Source organism: Antechinus flavipes, chromosome 5 (assembly GCF_016432865.1).
Source record: "Antechinus flavipes isolate AdamAnt ecotype Samford, QLD, Australia chromosome 5, AdamAnt_v2, whole genome shotgun sequence".
Classification (NCBI taxonomy): Eukaryota; Metazoa; Chordata; class Mammalia; order Dasyuromorphia; family Dasyuridae; genus Antechinus; species Antechinus flavipes.
This window is the reverse complement of record NC_067402.1, coordinates 22,720,483-22,736,074: the sequence shown is the minus strand read 5'-3', so window position 1 is coordinate 22,736,074 and position 15,592 is coordinate 22,720,483. Positions and strand designations below refer to the sequence as shown.

The 15,592-nt window shown below is 36.6% G+C and overlaps 1 protein-coding gene and 1 non-coding gene across 8 annotated transcripts in view; both read left to right on the top strand.

Annotated features, from left to right (window-relative positions):
• Positions 1 to 12,218, top strand: part of RBMS3 (RNA binding motif single stranded interacting protein 3) — a 1,470,243-nt gene extending 1,458,025 nt beyond the window's left edge. For all 7 annotated transcript variants that reach the window (XM_052001746.1, XM_052001747.1, XM_052001755.1 and 4 more), the window contains one exon: positions 5,539 to 12,218. In XM_052001746.1, coding sequence (XP_051857706.1) covers positions 5,539 to 5,545 — 7 coding nt within the window. In that variant the 3' untranslated portion in view covers positions 5,546 to 12,218. The remainder of the gene's footprint in view (positions 1 to 5,538) is intronic.
• LOC127539516 (U6atac minor spliceosomal RNA) lies at positions 5,213 to 5,341 on the top strand. The gene has a single exon (XR_007947951.1). It is a non-coding gene; the product is annotated as a U6atac minor spliceosomal RNA (small nuclear RNA).
• Positions 12,219 to 15,592: the final 3,374 nt, after the last annotated feature.

The following is a 15,592-nucleotide window of genomic DNA, read 5'->3' as shown; positions in this document are numbered from 1 at the left end:
TATACCATAGGGATAAGAGGTATTATTCCCATTTTACAGATGAGAGAAAAAAAAAAAAGGTCAGAGAAATTAAGGGTGTTGTCCCTGGTCACATATCTAGTAAATGTTAGGATAAAATGCAGGACTTGACTCCAAATCTAGCCCCTTTATTCACTGTACCAATGAAAACTATGACTAATAAAAGTTTTTAAAAATTGCCCAGATGAGAAATAAATAAAATGCAGGTGATTACAAAGGAAATCAACTGTTAAAATATACTTACCACCATTTTAGAAGCACGTGTAACTTCATGGATTCCAGGTTAAGGACTCCTGTGATAAATGGAGAAAGAACTTTTGAATGCATCTAGATGGTAGAATATCGAACTTGGAGTTAGAAAGAGCTGCGTTCAAATAGAGTTGGATGTGGAGTTTGGAAGATCTGAATTGGTTATAGTAAGGATACAGTGAGATCCATGTCATAAAGGGCAGGAACTCAGTATGATTGATTTAATCTTACAACAAATAATGGTTCCCTAGTGATATAATGATTGGTTTGTATTAAGAATACTGTAATGATGTAATTGTAATAGAGTATATAAACTGGGGACAAACATGTAAACTAGAGAATCATCTTAATTCTACTGAGTTAACACCTTGTTGTAGGATTAAATCAATCATACTGAACTAGAGGACTCACATGCTAAACTAGATAACCATTGTATTATCAATTCCACTGAGTTAACGCCTTCTTGTAAGATTAAATCAATCATACACAGTTCCCACCCTTTACAAGATGTAGTGATTTGGCCATTTGAACTCAAGTCTTTCTAACTCCAAGTTCTATATTCTGTCACCTAGATGCCTCTAAAAGTTTTCTCATTCATCCTTATAACCACTTTAGGAGGTAGGTCTTATGATTATCGTCACCACCATTTTACAGATGAAGAAACTGAGACTGATAGGCTTTTGTGACTTATACAGAGACATGATTAGTGAGCATCTGAAGTAATAATTGAACTCAAGCCTCTCTAACTCCAGATCCAGCTCATTCTCTCCATTGTACTCACCATTGACCTTCCTCTAAAACATTGTCTTATTTCATTTTCATGACACCCTTGAGAGGTAGGTGAAAGTGATAAGTTTCCCCTCATTGGAGAGTTTCTGGCAAAGAATGGATGATCACTTCTTGGGTACATGACAGAGGTAACATTAGTTCAGTTATGGGTTGGGCTAAATGGCTCTCAGGGTCCTTTCCGGCTCTGAGATTCTATGATCCTCTATTATTAGTTACCCAGATCTAGAAACTAGGGAGACCTCATGATATAATCGATTCATTATTGCCTTGTCCTCAGCCTTCAGCAATACCATCCATTGTTGAAGAGTTAAGATCTTCCTCCAATTCCCTCTATGCTCAAACAAAGATTGTTTATTTTTTAAAAGAAATTGTAGTTTTGAAACATTCTTTGTTGTATGAGATGGCTCTAGACTAAATGAACACAATAAAATTAAGACGATATAAAAACAAAAACTACTCAGAAAATTTTATTCTAAAAAAGACAAAAGAAAATAGAGTTTTATTCCTGAGGGATTTATTGATCTAAGTATAATCAAGAGAGAGGCCTGGGTCCCATCACTTTAACCCTTTATCTACAGATTACAAGTAGCTATGAAAGTTTGCCAACACAGATGGCCCATGTAAGCTAATTCTCTTTTGCTGTGAAGAGAACCAGTTAGTAGATGCTGAATTTTCACTGTGGAAAGGATAGCTTCATCCCAGTCTTTTAATATGTACCAGGTTGCAGAGCTGGTGTTCTGATTTCAGAGGAGGTTCTATTTGGCCACTGTGCACCCTGCACAGGATGTACTGGGAAGATCTTGCAGTGTGCCAGCGGATGCCCCCTGGGACATTTCTGAAGGATGACACATACCAGAGCCTCCTGGCAATGGTGCTCTTTCTTTGAAATTAAAGTTTAAAACAGATCTTGAAATGCGTTATCCTGATCTATTTCTAACCCCTGGTCTATCTGAACAAAGTGCTCTAGGCCACTGACTAGAAGGGGAACAGGAGATCCAAGAGAGAGAGAGAGAGAGAAGAGAGAGAGAGAGAGAGAGAGAGAGAGAGAGGCAGAAAGGTCCCCCTAAGTTAATTTTCAGTTCATGGAAGGTAATCATCTCTGGAATATCACCGACGAGGTAAGCAACATGATTAGAAACCCATCCTAGAAAAAAATAGCTGCTTTCATTTTTCCCTTTCTTGTAAAGAAGGAAGAACATAAATTCAAAGTGAAGATTATAGAAAAGATAAGTTAGCTCCATCAAAGGATATATTAGTTAATGGCTGAATTCATTCCTTCGGTCTCAGACTGTCCTCTCTAGGCAAGGAGTGCATCCTTTGTTTTAATACTCTTCCTGAACTTTTTTCTAAACTATTACTGGAGACATCACCAAGAAATGAAAAGTAACCTATTGACTTTTGTGTATGGGAGAGAGCCCACACCTGGCTCCCTATTTTGGCCTCATTTTGAGATATTGGTTCTGCGAATCCCCAGTTCTTCCTCAGCTATTTTGCAATTCCAGGAAATCACTGATTAAAACCCTTCTGGAAGCAATTAGCTGCTTTTTTCCCCTCCCTCTGGCCTTCTTTGTGATTTCTTCAATGAAGGGGCCTCCCCAAAAGGAAATTCCCTCTACCAGTGCAGAAGCAGCCCCTCTTCTGTAGCTCAGAGACTTAGCTTTGAATCTTAGAGTCACCTGGAAAACAAAGGAAACATGACTGCCCCAGATGCAGAGCATGATTGAACTCACGTTCCCCCTATTCCATCCATTACAACATACTGCTACTGGAGAAGATGGAAGAAGAATAAAACAGCCCGTGCCAGCTTGGGAGGATGTGCCAAGGCTAGCCCTCTTCTGGCAGAGTCACTCCTACATCCACCCATGTATCCCAGAGAAGAGCGTTTGAAAGGCTTTGGATGCTACATGTTTGGATGCTACTAATTTTGAATGTACAGATGTCCCCTTTTCCTTCCTCACATCAATTCAAGCTACTTGCATTATGCAAATAAGCAATTTCACAGGCAGAATGGACAGAGTTGGGACAAGAATAGCTTCAGCTCGGTTAAATATCTAACCACCTTTCCTCCCCACTTAAAATGGCAGGAAGGAACCGTGTAAATGAAACCTCCACCACTTAGTTCCACACATTTGTTGCCATGTAGCAAGGAGGCCCTTTTCAACATAAAGCGATGGGAAAGGATTATTGCAAAGATTTGTGGCAGGTTATAAAATCTGAAAGAAGCTCCAACCTTGTTCATAAATATGCATTGTACAGAAAACAGTGCACCTAATGTGCTGGGGAAATCAGTGTCTTCTGAGTCATTGTGGATCATTGAGTAAGAGGAAAAAAAAAACACATTTACTGGACTGCTATTAAGTTAATATATGGGGCTTCTGCCAATTTTTGTTTAGCACACAATAACATCCCTAAAAATATCTGATTTGCTCCCACAGTTAGAGATTTCTTAGCAAAGTATGATGTGAACCTGCAGGCAACAGGGGGTGTTGAATAATGAGGTAAATATGGAAAGTAGCTATCATGGGGTTATTGTGAGCATCCATGGATCTAGTGTGTGTGTGTGTGAGTGTGTGTGTGTGTGTGTGTGTACACATAATATATGCTTTGTCATGTTTTATTAATAAGGATGATGGTGATATGGTGGTGGTAGTAGTGCTGCTGCTGCTGCTTCTAATAAATAACAATAGTGACATTTCTACTCTCTTTGATGCTGTTATGGAAATAGGGATTTTATTTTTTTTTGAGCTCCCATAAGGCACTTGGCCACATATCAACTGGTAGAAATAAAAGATAATAAAGGAAAAAGTCAACCGAAGCAACTGGATGACACTAAAATAGTGTTGAAGTCAAGAGAATCTGCTATATTTACTAGCTGTGTGACCATGGGGAAATCATGTAATCTTTCTCAGACTCAGTTTCTTCACCTATAAAATGGGCATAATGAGAGCACCTATCCCCCGGGGTTGCTGTGAAAATCAAATAATGCTTTGTAATACATAAAGTGTTATATAAATATTACTGTTGTTATTAATTATTATACTCGTAGAATCATAATGCAAGATTTTTTTTTCATATCAAGGCACTGAACCTAGGTCCTAGGGATAGAAATTCAAAATAAAATTGAGCTATTAAGGAATTATGAAGCTGTGATCCTTTGGATGATCTTGCCATGGGAGTGTGAGTGTATATATCATCCAAAAATGGTTTACAGATACTTCAAAGACCCCTGAAAACCAAATCTAACAAAAGTTCTAAACAGAAGCAAATATACTTCTCCCCTTATATTTATCCTAAACTTGAGCTACAGATGAAAGTGATAATAGCCACTCTTAAATCACAATTAGACTCACAAAAAGTCAGGCTTGGAATAGATATATTAGCAACTCATGTTCCCAATCTAAACTCTGATGAGTAAATAGCTCTAGGCCCCTGAGTAGGAGGGGAACAGGAGATTTCCCTCCCCCCCCCCAAAAAAAAAAAAAAAGAGAGGCAGAAAAGTCCACCCAAGCTGATTCACAGAGGGTATCATTTGTGGACTATCACCAAAGAGGTAAGCAACGTGATTGGAACCAATTTGTGTGTGTGTGTGTGTGTCAGTTTTGGGCAAAGGAAACTTTCAGACTTGAAATCCTTCCAGAACCCATCCCAGAAAAAAAAAATAGCTGGTTTCATTTTTCCCTTTATGTTAAGGAAGGAAGAATATAAATTCAAAGGGAAGGTTATAGAAAAGATAAATTAGCTCCATCAGAGGACATATTAACTAGGGGCTGAGGGTATTCCTTTAGTCTCAGAATGTCCTCTCTAGGCAAGAAGAGCATCCTGTTTTGACACCCTTCCTGAACTTAGATGATGGATTTAGTCATTGTGAAGGCAATCATATTATTAGGAAAATTTGTTTTACCTGCCTGTCATTTCCATAGAGTAGACCACATTCCATCTGCTAACAAAACTTAATTAAGCACCTACTATGTGCCCAGATCTGTCCTGAATTGGGTGGCTGACACAAGTATCTGCTTATAAGTACTAAATTTATGCCTTTGAAAGTATATACCCAAGAGCTAAGGCTTAACTATTCCCTAATGTAATCTTTTCTGATAAGCAGAATATTCCTGGGTAGCCAACTAATGTTAAAATTCTTATTTAAATGCCTCCAGAAATGTTATATGAAAGGAAAGGAGATTAGCAATCCCCTTGAGGATGGAAGAGACCTTAGGGTTTTTACAACACATATACAATTAAGGCATTATCACCTGCTCTGTGGCATCTGTGGCATCTAACCATGTTTAAAAAAATAAAATTTAAATTAAAAAAAATATTATAATTAAATGCTTCCAAAATTGGTTTAACTTGGCTCCTCTTTAAAAGGAACCAGGTAGAAACAAACAAACAAACAAACAAACAAAACAAAACAAAACAAAAAAAAAAAACTAGGTATTTCTTCCAATTGTTTTGACTTAGTGACTAATTTAATTGTTTTCACAGACAATAAACAGGACTGAAGAATGTCGATCTGAAAACTTTGCCTTGAATGGAGAAACTTCATTGAACAAGGAGTTGGCTTCCAGTTTGCACAGGCGTCAACCGAATGCTTTTTTTTTTCATTTTCTACTTTACCCAATGAAAAAAAAAAAAAAAAACCCAAGTGTTTTTATGTGCTGTGCAAAAGGTTCCGTCATGTAGTCTGACAGTTTTATTTTTGCTATAATTTTTTTTAATTAAAGAAAAAACCCAGAGGGGGAAAAAAAAACACAAACACTGGGGGTTGACATTTCATCTGGATGAACATTCGGATTCAGAATTTACCTGAAGGTGTAGATAGATTTTTTTTTAAAAAACAAAAACAAAAAAACATCAAATCTGATGATGTTAAGAGGGAGCGAGCTGAGATGAAAACCTTGTCTTCCTCAATAATTAAGCTACTTTCTCTTTTTTTCCCTTCTTTAACTCTAGTGCATTTGTTTAATTTTTTATTTTTTTTTCTTAGAAATGTTTAGGTAAGGTTTATCTTGAATCTTAATTGCCTTAATTTTAAGGACGTCAGAGGCTCTCCAGGCAAGCTGTCCACGTCTTGTTAGAAAAACAAACAACAACAACAACAACAAAAAACAAAACAAAAAACAAACAAAAAAAAAACAAAAAACAAAAAACAAACAAACAAACAAACAAACAAACAAAAAAAAAAAACGGAGAAGGAAATTTGAAACGACTGCTTTGAGCCAGCTTCAACTGGTGCAGAAGTTTAATAGACTCTGAGTTTTTAGGGTGAAAAAAATAAACTGTACAGTTGAAAAGAAAATGTTTTTCTTCGTTTGAAGAAAATTTGTTGATAAAGGAACCGTGGCAACTGCAAGGATTAGAAAAAAAATGCTGGGACTTTTCATGAACTTTGTCTTAAGTGTTGACAGGAATCATTCTAGAAAGGAAAAGTGACTGACAGTAAAGTTATTGACATTGGTTCAATCAAATGGCTGCATTCGAAATGATACGGGGTTTGGGGGGGGCAGGATGCAGATTTTCTTTTTTTTTATTTCCAAGGCGTGATCGCTGACAAAAGCCCTCGTGCTTTTTACCTGCAGTCTTTTTTATGAGCGTTAAGAAGTTTTTAGTCAGCTTTGCTTGTCACATTGCAAAACCTAGCTTAAGAGCATTAAAATAAAAAAAAAAATGAAAAAAAAAAAACTTAAGTAGATAGGAGCTTATGGTCAAAAAAAGTGCAAAAAAAGCAATAGATAGAAGAAATTGTTGACAATTTCTGTAGTCTTTCCTAGTTGTGATCAAATGCAGCCTATGGATGGCCTATTTTATACCAAAGATGAAGTGACATCCTAACGCAGTCCAGAAGATAGAGGTTTTCTTTTGTGTTTTTTTCTTTTTTTCCTCTTCTTAAAAAAAAAAAAAAAAAATCTTTATTTGACCTACATGGCCGGACCAGTTCTTATTTTCATGTTTGTTTAACCTATATTCCACTGGTGTTTTACATACTGCAAAATTTATCAAGAAAATTGCACATTAGTTGGGCTTAGGAAGCCCAGATCTATTGGGTTCAGCTGAGAATCAGAGCAGTACAAAATCCAAGCACCAACTAATGTAATTGAAAAGGCTTTCATTTCGTCGAGCTTTTCACCTATGCTCTTGTACAACGCAATCCATAGTGGGGGGCCACCTCTATTGGGAGGCATTTGCCTGAAAGGCTGAATCTTCTTTCTGTGCATGTTGGACTATAAACACTTCTGGGGGAAAAACAAAAACTAAAAAAACTTAAAAAAAAAAGAAAAAAACAAACAAACAAACAAAAAAAAACATTTGAAACTGTCACCTATTCCCTTCCCCCCTCCCCAAAAAAAGTCTGTGGAATGGTAGGTGGTCTCCTTAAAGAATGTCTCATTGTCTTTGTAAAGAAAGTCTTCCTTCTGAATTCTGTCACCGCTTTGGTTCATCTACTCACCTCGTCCAGCATGGATAGCAACTTTGATTCTGAAATTGAGGGAAAGGGGAGGCCTGCTTGCTTCCCTTTTTATTTTTTTCATTGCATCTTTGAAGGCTATGGTTGCCAGAAAGTAAAGAGGAAAATTGGACATTTTTTCTCAATTTAACTCTCCTGGGCAGGTAGGAATATTAAAAATAAGGGTTTGTTTTTTTCCTAATGGAATTCTGGGTAAGCTCTTAATATGCTGGTTGACAATCAAGAATTAGTATGATTTAAGAAAACAAAAACCAAAAGGACCCAGTCCTGGAGATCAGCTAAGCCAAAGGAGTTGGTGGATGCCCAATTTGGTCCAAAAGTGAATGCAGTTTCATTAGCTGAGATACAACTGTTCTTTAAGACATTCTTGGGAAATTTGCAATGTTTTACGTGAAATCCAGGGCAGTAAAATTTTGTTAATTGAGAAGGATTTGATAGTAGTACTGTTTTCTGAATGAGGCACTGGGATCAAAGAATTGGTAGAGGGGCTAGAAGATAAAAATAAGTTACTGAGTCAAAGGAATGAGGTAATGAATTCATTTTGTATAGCTACTGTGAAAAAAAGACAACAGTATTAATTAAAAAGGAAAAGAAGTCAATCTTCTCCCAATGAAATCCACTTAAATAAAAGCTGTGGTTCTGAAATTGATCTAAAGTTCTCATGAAAGAAATGCCTTTAAACCCAAGCAAAGATGATTTCAAGTAAGGGTGCTTCTCTAGATTTTCATTTTAATTTTCGATTTTGAATAATTGGCTGCTATAGGTCAATTCAACACCCATTCCCAGAGAGAAGAACCCACTGCTTATTGGTCTCTACAATCATATAATATCCCCCTGGGTTTAGGAACTAGAGGGAAACCTTTAGATTTCCACTAATTTATTGCCTTCCCACTGGGGTTTTGTTTTGTTTTTGTTTTTAGTGTTTTGTAGATGGCACCAACTTGAGTTTTATCATCATAGAGCTGCCCACAGAGAACCACAAAGAATCCTTCAAACCAACCCCGTTTATTTTCTTCTTCCCATTCTCTAAAACTTCTTGGATAATTATGGATTCCCCCTGAGAATAATTGAGTTGAATAGAAAACAATATTATTTTGTTCTATTTCCTTATAAATCCTGATGTGACACAAAGAAAAGTCTCATTCGCTCTGGACAATGAGGCTCCAAGGTAGCTACCATGTGGCTGATGAATATGCTGAGATCACTTCCTATTTCTATTCGAAACCCTGCTGTTTAATTTATATCTTTAGAAGTTTTTTTTTTTTTTTTTTTTTTGGGGGGGAGGGAAGAGTTGGCTTGGTTTTGCTTTCCCCAGTAACAAAAGTAAAATAATTTTGATGGGTTTTTTTTTTAAGCCAAATGGGGACAAAATGAAATCACCCCACCAAATGTTTTAACCACTGCCATGTATTTTGTGTTCAAATTGTTTAACCTGTGCCACATTGTCAAAGATCTCATCTCATACCAAAAAGGAAAGAGAAAATATTTCTTCTCTGTACATGAGTTATTTCACCCTTCTCTGTCTTCTGACCTGTGAATTTTCTCAAGTGTCAAACCAAGTCTGAAAAATAGCAGTATACACAGGTAAGCACTAGCAGGTTCCTAGCACAAGCCCTGTTGGAGAGAGAAAAATAAACACAAGCAAATCAGCTCTGCCATGTTTGCTTGGAAATAGTGGTAAATAGAAGGAACCCTGATACAGTAATAAACTGTAGTTGAGAGAGAGAGTAAATTTTTTTAAGATCACACTTGTCTAAAAACAAAACCAATATCCTAGATCTTTAAGATCATGATTGTCTAAAATCAAAACCAGGGTCTTAGATCTTTGCATTTGGCCTACTATTTTAATTGTCCAATTAGCCTTACCTATTGATGCCGGGAGATTCCTAATTGACTGATAGACTTCCATAAAGTCTTCAGGGCAAGAGGGCCTGACCTTAAAATATCAGAACTAAAATCAATAAATATATTCCATAAATTTTTTTGTCACATCCAAATTGTAGTCAACAGTCAGTGGAAAACAAATGAATATTTTCTTTTCACCAAGATGAGAGGCTGTCAGAGGGAAAAATATATATAACTGGGAGCTTCTAAATAACTCCTCATGTCTTCTAAAGGAAACATGTATGTGATCACAGAAGGATTATAAGGGAACTGAATATGCAAATGAGTCCTGGTAACAGAGGCTGCCTTTCAACTCTTGGAACTCCTGATTATATTTAAAATATGAATATGCTAGTTAACTCAAAGGATTTCCAGCCAGTCTGATTCTAAATTTGCTGGTGTCTTTTTGATCCATTGGCTAGATTCTGTTTGTTTAGAATATTGGTGCCAGTCTTTATTAAAATTCTTGCCAAAATTCTCGTAGGAATATAAAAAATAGTGACCCATTTTGAGTAGCCCCCATTTGATGAAATGTGGATTTCAGGGAAACTTGATTCAATTTGGACACCTAGGCTATACCATCTGTGTGGTTTTTCAATAACTTATAGAGACTCATTGGAACAGATTAAATGGCTAACCAAACAAAGCTAGATATATGTTTTTTAAAAATCCATTCTAAAGTGGGTGTGTGAAACAGTGCAGAAAAGGAGAGCTATTCAGGAAAAAGAAAATCTTAATGCATTTAAGTGTTAAATGGTTTTTATACGAGTAAAAATCAAATGAAAGGAGATTATTTATGTATGTATGTACCGATATACCACCCATTTGAGGAAGCCTCCATTGTAATAAAGCCTATTTTTAATATGTCATAGTATTTGACCTATATTATGTTGTCTACGGCAGGAAAGGATGAAATTTAGGTTCTTATTTCATAGTTGCCGAGTTCAGTATGTATCTGTTAAACTCAGTTGGGCTGGCAAGTTCTTACTGAATATTAAAGGAGGAACTGGTTGAGAAAATTTTCACAGACTCATTGCATTGCCCCTGTCCTCCCAGTTGTCTGTCCTGCATCCAGACTGTGTTGAAATTAAAAGTAAAGAATCAATCTCTCTTGATGGCGACATCAAATATGATTTTGGAAAAGACTTGGGTTTCGGTCAATCTCGAAATTTTCCTTAACATAAAATCAATCCTATTATCAAGCTCTTGGTCAGGGATGGTTTCAGTGGTTGATTTATTGTTCATGGTACTTTGTGCAATGAGAGTGCTAAAGTCTACCACCAAGCCCAGTGAGTGTTCATGAGCCTCCACTTAGTGCACCCACCCCCTTTCAATCAGATTAATGATTTCTTTTGTTTTAACTTGATGCTTATACATAAATGCCACTGCCAAGATTGGATAATGTCAACAATGCCCTTTGATTCACTATCACTCCTAATTCAGCATGCAGCAGTGATAAAAGATAGGAGGGAGCCATTTTGAGCCCTCCAGAAACCATCACCTTTATGACCCACCACCATTTCCCATATCAGCTAGTCCACCCTGGTCTGCCCAGACATTGATCACATTCACTGCTGAGGCTTACTGCCATGATTTCTGATTTTACAAAGGAATCCATTCATCCTCAGTTCCTTCCGTCCACTTGGGCGACTGTGCTGTTCATTGTACTACCTCCAGGGAATGGTGAATGATGAAACAGAAAGGAGGTAAAAATCAAATCAGTCCAATTTACTACTCATAAAATCATCTGATAACTTTTAGGTTGATTTGGTTACAATGAGGTATAATGGGTTTATCTGTGGATTTGGATTACCCAACCCTTCTTGTTCCCCATTTACTACAGTTTGTGAAGAGTTAACCAGTCTTTGAAGATGATAAATGGGAGGGGGAAAAGGTGCTAAAAGCATAAACGTTGATTTGGCTTCCTTCACTGTTGTGATTTCTTTGACATCTCTATACTTTTTACCAGGCCAAAGATGAATTAATTTACTCATCAGAGAACAGAACGTCTACTGTTGGGCAAATCCACCTTAAATTTTTAAATCTCTAAGAAGGACATATTTAATCTCTGTGCTTCGAATGATTCTCCTTTCTTGTATGAAGGCAGGATGGTTTCTATATTCTGGTAGATCTGAACAATACTTCCAAATGGACATAATGTCCAATTTTTATTTTTCATTTTTAGAGTTGGACATTACTCAGCTCCCTGGTAAAAGAATATCGTTAAAGGTGCTTTGTTTCACAGCATAAACTATTTTCATTCTAATTCTTTGCAAAAATGAGCTAGTTCCTAAGCATCATGGAGGCACTTAGAAAATTTATCCCCATTTAAATGGGAGGGGGAAAAACCATTAAAACAGAACAACAGTCCTCGGTGTATGAGCAAATCCATGGATATAATTGGAACCGCAAAGCTAAGAACAAACAAAAAACCCTCGTGATGTATTGATGAAAATTTCATTTCTATTAGAATGAGACAAGGCTTCTTTAAAGAATCTTTGCAGACCTCATGGTAACCAAATCCTAGACCATTGAACCTCTGAATGCCATTCATTTATGAACCTTATTTATCAAAGAGCATTTTTGTCCTGCTGTCTCTGATTGTCATGGAAAGTTCTGTAATGCTAAGGTGTTTCAGGTTTTCTTTTTTCTTTCTTATTTTTTTTTAAATTTCTTACTTTATTTTTTTCCATTTGTACCACAGTCCAACTAGCTACCATTCCCCCCACTCCTTGGGCTTTCTGTAGATCAGTGGATGTTAGGTTTAAACTTCTGTTTTCTTTGATGAAGCTTTCAATAAAAAATGAAAACAAAACCAGAGCCTTTTGTTGTTTGTGCACAGCTCTCTTGGGAGTCTCTACGTGTGTATGCATGGGCGCACACACGCGAAGGGAGTGGGGATCAGAGGACTGAGGAATTGTTCCCCATTGTGGAATTGAGGATTATAAAATCATAGATTTAGGGCCATAAGGAGCCTTAGAGATCATAATTTTCAGACATAGAAACTGAGGCCCAAGAAAGACCATAGAATCACACACTTACAGCTAAAGAGGGTTTTAGAGGTATGATGTATTCCCCTATGTCCCTGATTTTACAGTGGAGGGAACTGAGACAGAGAGAGGTAAATTTGTTCGAGGTAAACAGGGGTTAGTAAAAGAAGAAGAACTGGCTTTTCTGGGACAGATATGTCCTTCTGAATCTCCTTAATCACTAAAGGTTATTGGTTTGGAGCCATTGGAGATGCTAGGATAATGGGAATTATATTGTAGCTTAGTTTCATTTCTTTGAGGATATTTTTAAGCTGTGATAGAGAGGAAGAAACTAAACAGTTGTTGGAAGATCTAGAAAAAGAAAAGGAACTATTTGTATCCATAGCTAATAAAAGACACTATTAAAGAAAATGTAAAACAAAAACCAAATAATGAACGAAAGAAGGAAAGCATGATCATCTTAGCTTGGGTTAGGGAAATTGTCACATGTTTCAACATAGGGATTATGACGTTTGGAAATAGATAGTTTTACACAAATCCCATTCACACTAAAAATAAATTGCCAAGGTTATTTCTGGCTATGGAGGATTAGATGGAAAAGTTGAAATTCAGAAATTCTGTCAAGTAGTTATTGAATGGCCTCCAGTGCTTCTCCCACCTTTCCACCAGAAAAAAAAAAATGAGGAAGAGGTGAAGTTTCTGTGTATGAGGTAACTAACTACCAAGGGAAAAAGGAAAGAGGATGGACCTGGGATTTTACTTAAATGAGAAATTTTTGAAGATATTTGTTGTCAATGAAGATGGGCACTTTCACTGGTACATTAAACAGACCTTGAACGACTTGCCCAGAATTACCCAACAAGCATGGCAGAGGCCAGATACCATACTGCCTCTCTGCCTAAAAGCAAAAAAGAAAATTCTTCTTGATACCTCAAAAGAAAATAATATCTCATTTAGGTTAAATGCTCTTTGGTGTTCGTTGGTTAGTTCTAGAACCAAAAGAGACATGGCCTGCAAGCTAGAGTAACAATAAGTAACATTTACTTAATCCTTTAATGTTTGCAAAGCATTTTGCAAATCATGTCTTATTTGATCCTAAACAATAATTTTGGATAGTAGATACTATGTATCACCACCACTTTAGCGATGAGTAAACTAAAGCTGTCTGAGTTCAATTTACTTGCCCAGGGATACACAGCTAGTAAGGATCTGAGGCTAGATCTAAACACAAAACTTCCTGATTCCAGGCTCAATGCTCTATCCACTAGATCTCTGTAAATGAGCTATATAGATTTCTGCCCTGCATCTTAAAAATTAAACTCCATTCTTCTCTCCAAAACTCTCAAAGATAGCTCTGATGATCTTTGCATGTGCTGAAGCTAGCTCCTTTCAGCTTAGGAGATGATTGTTAAATTTTCAATGTGAACATGTGAACTTCAGAAATCAGCAAAGGTAGAAACAAATCAAAGCAGGATTCATGACTTTGCAGATTTTCTGGAGAAAGTAATGAAGAAACTGTCCATAATGACACAAAGTCTAACATACATTTTAATTTTTTAGAGAGCCGGTTGTTAAACATTTATCAGCATACCGCTGGTTCTGGATAATGAGCAGAAGTAACTGAGACTAGATTAGTCAATTCCTTGTGAAAGGTGACCCAGCGGAAAACAGAGTAACTTGATTTCTCCTATGTTATATTGGTTTTTATCTGCTCATGGAGAAAAAAATAACACAGACTGTGTGTCCTTGGACACTTACATTCTCTGGGATTCAAGTGCTCAAGAAATTGAATGATGTCCCAGGTCTTTTCGGTGTGATTCAAAGCCTTGGGGAAAATTACATTTGGATTCCTTCGTATTGTGACTACTTCTGTGAAATGACCTCAATTCCTCAAACATAGATTTCTATGTGTGTTAGTTTTGTGTTGGTTTTCTAATTTTCAGTCCTAAGGCAACTTTCTTTTAGGATCAAACAAAGGCTGACATCGCCAGCCTCAAAGACCTCATCCAAGAAAGCTCAAGGCAGGTGAGTTTAGGGTTTGGTCTTGGGTGGGGGGAACAGAGGACAGAAATTCTTTATATCAGATTTATCTTTATGTGAGATTTCTGGGGTGGGGGGAGGGTCTATTACACCCATTGCTCCCATTTTATAGATGAGAATTATAGTTAAATCACTTAAGATTCTATCTATATAAGATTCTATCTTTGTATCCATCCATTCATCCATCCATCCATCCATCTATCCATCCATCTATCCATCCACCCATCCATCTATTCATCTATATATCCATCTAGCGATCAATTGATCAATTTATCACTGTGGAAGATTAAGATAGATTTGAAATCCTTAAAGCTGCCAGTTCAATGAGAACTACAATTGCAGGAAATTGACCACTAGGGGGCGGAGCAGTATCATGGGCTTCTGTAACCCTTTGCAAACTATCAGTTGCCCCATAAAAAAGGAAATTCAGTTCCATTCAACATTTTTCTTTTTAATCCAACAGCAACAACACAAAAAAACACTGGGCAGCCTAAGACTTCAAAAATGATGCTATGTCTTTTCCCAAACAACTTACATTTTTTTGGAGAATACAATAAGTGTGTAGATATTGGGAGAAGAACAGTGATTTTACAGGCAGAATCCCTGGATTCAAATCCTAACTCTGCTCTTTCTTACCGGTGAGACCTTGGATAACTCATTTAAACTATTTACCTTCACTTTCTCCATCTGAACATTAGACATTGGACTAGACCAGTGTTTCTGAATTTTTATTTTTTTTATTCATGATACCATTTTTGCCCAAGAAATTTTTACATCACCCTGGGTATATAGGTATATGAAACAGATATACAAATCAAACATTTGTTAATAATTTCATAATTCTGCCATCCCCATATTGAGTTATAATGGGGTCTCGGCCTACAGTTTAAGGAGCTTTGGATTAGCTAACCTCCAAGAACACATTCCGTGTTCTTCCAATCTTCGAGTAAGACTGTCCGTTAGACAATAATAATGATGTTTCACATTCATAGAGCATTTTAGGGCTTATACAACTCTTTTTTGCAACAATCCCATTAAGTAGTATTTTTTAATATTAAGTAATATTTGATACTAATTTTACAAATAAGGTAATTGAAATTGGATGACATGAGTACCCATTCTATACTAACAGATCATGTAGAGCTAAATGTGGAAAGGG